Source organism: Scardinius erythrophthalmus (genome assembly GCF_964197995.2).
Source record: "Scardinius erythrophthalmus genome assembly, chromosome: 6".
Taxonomy (NCBI): domain Eukaryota; kingdom Metazoa; phylum Chordata; class Actinopteri; order Cypriniformes; family Leuciscidae; genus Scardinius; species Scardinius erythrophthalmus.
Window position 1 is genome coordinate 491,675 of NC_138226.1, and position 8,326 is coordinate 500,000.

The 8,326-nt window shown below is 37.8% G+C and overlaps 1 protein-coding gene across 1 annotated transcript in view; it reads right to left on the minus strand.

Annotated features, from left to right (window-relative positions):
• Positions 1-771: 771 nt before the first annotated feature.
• The window catches only part of slitrk5b (SLIT and NTRK-like family, member 5b), a 19,410-nt gene continuing 11,855 nt past the window's right edge, over positions 772-8,326 (minus strand). The window contains exons 2-3 of the mRNA XM_081367525.1: positions 5,413-5,549; positions 772-3,351 (exon numbers count right to left, since the gene is read on the minus strand). Coding sequence (XP_081223651.1) covers positions 800-3,351; positions 5,413-5,446 — 2,586 coding nt within the window. The 5' untranslated portion in view covers positions 5,447-5,549 and the 3' untranslated portion in view covers positions 772-799. The remainder of the gene's footprint in view (positions 3,352-5,412; positions 5,550-8,326) is intronic.

Below are 8,326 nucleotides of genomic sequence, written 5' to 3' on the forward strand. Positions count from 1 at the left end.
CATATTTCATATCAAAAACTGAAAATAACATTTTTTTTTTGCATTTTTCATAAAAAATAAATGTAACTTTAAGAGACCAAACTTCAGTCTGTCGCTCTAAAGCGTTCAAGATTTACCACAGTTTAAGTTCAAAAAGTGAATAAATGGATTATAACTACTTTATAAATATAATTAGTACCATAAAATCCCTTAAAAATATATATTTTTTTAAATAAAAAACATTATCAAATTAAAATATAGTATAATCATTGCATTGAAAAAAAAAAACATTTTTGACCAACACACGAGCAGGAGGTTAAAATAATTTATACATATATATATATATATATATTATAATATAATAGTTTAAGTATTATATTATTATTAGTTATATATATAATAATAATAATAATATTAGAATTTAAGTTAAAATTTCCCAGTGCATTAAAAGCAGTACGTCAAATACTACTGAGATGTATAACTATTTTAAATTTACCATTTAAATAATAGTTTGTTTCCACATTAATATGAACTCGATTGACAATAGAAACTGAGGGAAACTGTGTCCAGCAAATAATGGCACAATGCAATCAAACAAAGTAAATAAAAATAATAGTAATAAATATAGGCAAAATATAATAAAAATATAAATAAAGTGAAAATCATTATAAATATAAAATTGTCAAAACATCAAAATAACAACTTGTCTTTCTTTTGAACTTTGAGGTGCACGAGATTCACCCTCATATCTCAGAGAAAACACGGTTTCTCCCCAACTTTTTTTTTTTTTTTAAAGAAAATGAAGACAAATACATATATTTCAGAACTGAGTGAAAGTTGTCCTTTTCTCATGAACCTCCAGATAGTCGGGCTCGAAGTGCAGCTTGGCTTTGAGCTCCCAGTACTGGCTCCGGTTGGGCTCGATGTAGACGGCGGCCGGCGGGGAGCAGAACATCACGGTTTGCTGGACCCGCTCGGGACCCAAGAACTGATCCGGGACCCGCTCGGGACTCGAGTACGGATGATCCAGGTACTGATGCTTGCATGCTAAACTCCCCCTGTACGAGCCCGGCTGGTCCCTGGCCAAGATCTCCCGGTAAAAGTAGTTGTCGTCCAGAAGCGAGTGTGTGTTTAGCGTATCCGGCGTTCCCGCGCTGAACTCGGATCTGCTCCGGACTTCATCATCCGAGTTCGACGCCAGAACTCTGAGTTCTTCGAAGTCCCTGTATCTCTCCATGGCGTTTCCCTCGGCATCGTTCTTCGCTAGGCTCTCGGCTGACGGCGGGATGAACTCGTACACGTGGCTCGCCGCCGATCTAGTCTTATCGGTGTAAACCGCACTGGCATTTACCGAGGCTAACCGTTCCGACTTCTTCCGGCGCTTCATTATAACAGCGAAAAGCCCTGCCGCGACAAACACAGATAATATAAAGAGCATCAGCAAGGCGAGGATCAGCACTGAGAGTGGAACCGTGGGGTTCTGCACGTCATAATCCAAAGTTTCTAAAGTGATGGTGCTTCCGGGAATGGATTCCTCCGAAGGCGACGCTACGGAAGACTGAACGTTTGAGGTTTCCGGGCAAAGTTGATAAGAGCGAATGAAGCGCATGTCTTCGCCCGAGAGCCTCGGTGGAGATTCGCACGCGACGGAGTTTAAAACGATCCCGGCGCCGAGTTTCTCCAGCCAGCTTCGCATCTCCACCACGACACACGAGCAATCCCAGGGGTTCTCGAAGAGATCGATCTGCACCAGATCCGCGAGATCCTCCAGGACACCGGCGACCGGGAGACTTCGGAAGTGGTTGTTGCGTAGATTCACTCGCGCGAGGTTTAATCCGTGGAAGACGCCCGGAGGAAGAGTCTTGAGGAGGTTGTTATTGAGGAACAGAAGCTGAAGATTGGGAACCTGTTGAAAAGCACCGTTCGCAATCTCCCGAATCACGTTATACTCCAAATATAAAAACTGCAAGCTTTGTAGCCCATAGAACATATCCTCGGAGAGGCGCTCGATTAAGTTCCCGTTTAAGTACAATCGTCTTAAATGTATAAGCTGGCTGAACGTCCGATCATGAACGACGGATATGCGATTGTTCCCCAAGTGGAGCAAATCAAGTCCGGTCGCGCCGTCAAAGTCAGAACTGCACACCTCAGAGATGTAGTTCCCCGTTAAATACATCTTTTTAGGATTGTACGGCTTGGGAATGAGATCCGAGATGCTTTCGATCTTCCTCTCCTGGCAGTTCACGTTCAAGCCGAGGTCTGAGATCTGCAGATTGCAGGAGCAAGCGTTCGGACAGTCCAGAGGAACCGGGGACTTCGTCTGGAAGGCTAACATCGGGCCGTAGTTCTGCGGCTTGCTAGAGGAGCGAGGAGTCGGCTTAACGCGGAGTTTTCCCGGGATTCGGCTGGTTTTAGTGGAGCGCAGGACTGTCGAGGAGGCGAAGCCCGGGATGGAAGTCGCCGGTGTGGTCTTATAGAGGATCTCGCCGACGTGAGCCGGTTCTGCACGCATGTCGTACTCCGCGACGGCTCTCAGAGGACACAACTCCTGCTTGGAGATCTCGTCTACGTCTCGACCGTGAAGACGAAACGGCGTCTCGCAAACCACATCTCCAACCAAAGCCGTGTAGGAGATGCTTTCGAGCCAGGCTTTCAGCGCAATGAGCTCGCAGGAGCAGTTCCAGGGGTTCTCCTCCAGCTGCAGCTCCACGATCCGGCTCAAGTGCTCCAGAAGCCCATTATAGGGAAGCACTTTGAGCTGATTGCCTCTTAAATCGAGATGCGTTAATGGAACGAACTGAAAGATGTTGTTGGGCAGAGCGGAGAGCAGGTTGTCATTGAGGATGAGCACCTCTAAGTGACGTAAAACGCTCAAGGCTTTCGCTTCAACGTGGCTGATGTAATTATAGTCAATCTGCAGGTACTCCAGGCTTTCGAGTCCGAGGAACGTGTCGTCCTTCAACACTTCGATTTTGTTATTGTTCAGATGCAGTCGTTTTAATCCCTGAAGTCCGTTGAAAGCACCACCGTCGATCTCTGATATATCATTGTTGCCTAGATGTAAAATAGTGAGTCCTTCGTACTGGACGAAGTCGTTGAGCGAGACTTTCTTTAGCAGATTCCCCGTGAGCAGGAGATGATACGCAGTGAAGTGTAAAGGCATCACCTCCGACAGACTGTTAATCCCTCTGTTCTCACAGCTGGCGGTGAACACACCCTCTCTCTCTTCACACACACACAGGCCTCCGCATATATCCCCGTACACATCAAACATCTCAGTCAAGCTGAAGACTGATGTGAGAGTCCATATGGCCGATGTCCACATCTGCATGTTCATGACGACGGACGGGGGTCGAGGAGAGATGCTGTCATCTGAGGAGAGAGACACACAAATATCAAATTAAACAATAATAAAGGACAAACTTCTGTTGTTGCTATCAATAGGTACAGTGCATCCAAACTTCAACACATGCACTGAAATATTAAAAACTAAAATAGATATGTCATTCTACTATGTTGTTTTAGGAATTATGCATATTGCAGTTCATTAAAATACTAGCGCATTTTAATGTTTGGCATTTTTTCTTTACTTTAGTGCAAACAAAAAGCTGCATCGCCACTTGATGCACAATGTAAAATCTGAAGCCAGAAGCGGCACTAAACAGTGTGTAGATGTGTGGAAGGGTTCAGATGTAACTGCAGGATCACCACTGCCGCTGTGCTCACACTAAAGCCAGAGCGAGCGATATGCGTGATGATGTGTGTTACATGAGACAAACGCCTCTGCTTCAGTGCTACTGTTCTGATTCAGTCACACGGGACGTTATGAGGACAGTGGACGGTCTATAGTATATAAAAAATAGTATGATGGCTTCAGTCCCGCCTTACAGAGACACTCATTTCATAGAAGCATTGCTTATTTTTTATGCTAGAATGTGCATGCGCATTGCTGGACCTGTCTGGAAGAAGACATGTATCTTGTTTGGTTTTTTTGTGAGCAAATGAAGCTAAAGAATCAGAATTTACGATACTGTTGATAAGTTATTCCTGATTTGAAATATGTGTGCAAGCATCAATTCAGCATGCATATAATAAATCCATCTCACTACATAAACATGCATAATATCACAATTATATCTATCACTATCACTATGTCATAACTACGAGTGGGAAACTGGATTTTTCTCTTCATGTTTTTGCTACAGAAAAAAGGTACATTGTGATTTTGCTCTAAACGATTGATTCGAAAGCATCTGATGTCGTAATTACGACTTCCCAATATGTAAATGTGAAGTTCCCAGAGGGACTTGGGTCATATGGATCTTCACACTAATTACTAATTGCGTCGTCTTGTGTCTCAAAATGGTTATTATTACGATTATCAACCATAAGTAACATTGTTTTTACATTGAGCACAATAAAGCATTGAACAGATATAACCAGTTAATTAACTTCACATTAATAATAGCCTATTTAAATGAAGATTAATAATAATCCATTTCTATCTAGCCTAGTAATTGACATTTTTTCTCATTTCTGAACTTATTTACATGTGAAAAAAATGTAAACTTTATTAATATTTAATGTGTATATTTCCTTAATTTGCAAGTATCCGTGTAACAAACGCGATAACGAGCGAACAGGGAACGTTCTGTCAAGGTTCTCTCAACGTTATGAACAAACGTTCTTCCAGTAGCCTAATATTAATAGAACGTTCGTTCATCGTTATGTAAACTAATCAGTCCTTTTCTGATTCAAATTAGACAAATCTGCCTTTCTATTATCAGTCTGGAAGAAAAATTTAGATGACTAACTTGTAAGACTAGTCTGAGAAGTTCATGCAACAAATAAAGTTCTCAAAACGTTCTCACAAAAGCGTTTTTTAAACATTACTGGTTGTTTCAAAACATTCAACGTTCAAAAAGTAACATATCCATAATGCATGTAAAATGATAAAACGGCACATTCTTTTTTTTTTTTTTTTGCTAACCTTTGCATAAACAAGAATTTCAGAACATTCAGAAATATTGGGCTCGTTATCAAAGCGTTCCTAGAACATATTTTTGTTAGCTGTGAATATTGATGCTTCTCACAAACTAACCCTTGTTATAATGAAGGAATGAGTGTGCATCACCAGAGCTGAACTGAGGAAATATACAATAACGAGAGAAAAGTTGAACGCCGTTAAACGCCTCTCTCTCTCTCTCGTGCGCGCGCACAGACACTCGCTCGTGTGCATTACAGATCCTTATGAGCCATATGATCCTGATCGATGACATTATATTCAGACAGACATCAGACATCACTATTTGACATCCATTCACTCACTGTAATCTCTACTAGCGATGAGTTTCGCCAATAACTTCCTGATCGCGCGTCTCGCAGTCGATCGATGTGAATACGCGATGTTCATGCAGATGTTCCCAGTCTTACCCGCGAGGAGCGCTGAGGAAAACCAGCTTCTCATCTGGACAGATGTTCTCCATTGAGGATCATCCTGGATTTATGTTCATCTCGCGTCCACGAACAGTGATGCTCGTGCCTGTGCTCGTGCACTGACATGACGAGGACTAGAAGTGGGAGGAGGAACAAAACCCTGATGATGATGATGAAGATGATGATGATGATGATGATGAAATTTAACACTGTTAGGGTCAATGAGAGGAGAAATCACCAGTGTTTGGATACTTAAGTCATTATAAATGTCTCGATGTCATTGCATTAGATCAAGTAAAAAGAGTCGGCTAGTTAATGCACGACATTCAGACATTAATAAAGAAAATAGGAAACATTGGAATTCGATGGACATCAACCGGTTATGTCATTTAATAATACTTTAAATTATAAATCCTCAATTGATGTCCATTCAAATTGCTATATGTGCACGTACTGAAAGTTCTAAATTAAATTATACTTTTCGCATCTTGTTCAGTAAACCTTCATCAAACCAAGTGTCATTATTTTTTAAAGAAAGGTAGTTTTTCAAGCAAAGCTTAAACATATTTTGTGTCTCTTGCTGTGAACTAACACTAACTCTAAATCCACAATAAAGAAAAAAAAAGACTTTCAGCACAGAAACTTGCTTATGTTTAGATTTGGATATGTTTAGATTTGGATATGTTTAGATTTAGATATGTTTAGACTTAGATATGTTTAGAATTAGATATGTTTAGATTTGGATATGTTTAGATTTGGATATGTTTAGACTTAGATATGTTATGTTTAGACTTAGATATGTTTAGACTTAGATATGTTTAGATTTAGATTTAGATATGTTTAGATTTAGATTTAGGTATGTTTAGACTTAGATATGTTTAGATTTAGATATGTTTAGACTTAGATATGTTTAGACTTAGATATGTTTAGATTTAGGTATGTTTAGATTTAGGTATGTTTAGACTTAGATATGTTTAGATTTAGATATGTTTAGACTTAGATATGTTTAGATTTGGATATGTTTAGACTTAGATATGTTTAGACTTAGGTATGTTTAGATTTAGGTATGTTTAGACTTAGGTATGTTTAGACTTAGATATGTTTAGATTTAGATTTAGGTATGTTTAGACTTAGATATGTTTAGACTTAGATATGTTTAGATTCGGATATGTTTAGACTTAGGCAAGGCAAGGCAAGGCAAAGCAAGTTTATTTATATAGCACATTTCATACACAATGGCAATTCAAAGTGCTTTACATAGCAGAAATTAAAATAATAAAAAGAAATAAGAATAATTAAAACAGTTTAGAAAAATAAAAAATAAAATACAGTACAGTACAAACAGTCGGACGAACATTGGCACAGTGCTCATTCATTAAATGCATAGCTAAACAGATGTGTTTAGATTTAGATTTAGGTATGTTTAGACTTAGATATGTTTAGACTTAGATATGTTTAGACTTAGATATGTTTAGACTTAGATATGTTTAGACTTAGATATGTTTAGACTTAGATATGTTTAGACTTAGATATGTTTAGACTTAGATATGTTTAGACTTAGATATGTTTAGATTTGGATATGTTTAGACTTGGATATGTTAGGTTTTGGATATGTTTAGACTTAGATATGTTTGGATTTGGATATGTTTAGACTTAGAAATGTTTGGATTTGGATATGTTTAGACTTAGATATGTTTAGATTTGGATATGTTTAGATTTAGATATGTTTAGATTTGGATATGTTTAGATTTAGATATGTTTAGATTTAGATATGTTTGGATTTGGATATGTTTAGACTTAGATATGTTTAGATTTGGATATGTTTAGATTTAGATATGTTTAGATTTGGATATGTTTGGACTTGGATATGTTTAGATTTAGATATGTTTAGATTTAGATATGTTTAGATTTGGATATGTTTAGACTTAGAAATGTTTGGATTTGGATATGTTTAGACTTAGATATGTTTAGATTTGGATATGTTTAGATTTAGATATGTTTAGATTTGGATATGTTTAGACTTGGATATGTTTAGACTTGGATATGTTTAGATTTAGATATGTTTAGATTTAGATATGTTTAGATTTGGATATGTTTAGACTTAGAAATGTTTGGATTTGGATATGTTTAGACTTAGATATGTTTAGATTTGGATATGTTTAGATTTAGATATGTTTAGATTTGGATATGTTTGGACTTGGATATGTTTAGATTTAGATATGTTTAGATTTAGATATGTTTAGATTTAGATATGTTTAGATTTGGATATGTTTAGACTTAGAAATGTTTGGATTTGGATATGTTTAGACTTAGATATGTTTAGATTTGGATATGTTTAGATTTAGATATGTTTAGATTTGGATATGTTTAGACTTAGATATGTTTAGATTTAGATATGTTTAGATTTGGATATGTATAGATTTGGATATGTTTAGACTTAGATATGTTTGGATTTGGATATGTTTAGACTTAGATATGTTTAGACTTAGATATGTTTAGATTTGGATATGTTTAGATTTAGATATGTTTGGAGTGTTGTCATTGATGTTAATAAGCTGCTGCACAACCGTGTCCTCCACATTACTGCTGGTGAAGCACAGATGTGCTGAAGCTGCTCTAGTTTCACACTGTAATGATGCATCATTTACTCATGAGCAAACGCCTGAACACAATCCTCACATCAGCACTTCTGACGCATCTGGAATCAACATCAGAAGAAGAAGATGCATATATCCTGACGTTTCCCAGCATGCACTGCACTCTGATTTGATTTAATCTGAAAGTGTGAAGCTTTTCATAGGATTGTTGAATGATTATGGTCATTTAGAGGCAGTGCATTGGTTGTGTTTGGGTGTTCAGATCAGAGGCTGATCACAATAACACACTGCAATGGGAAACAATTCAATAATGC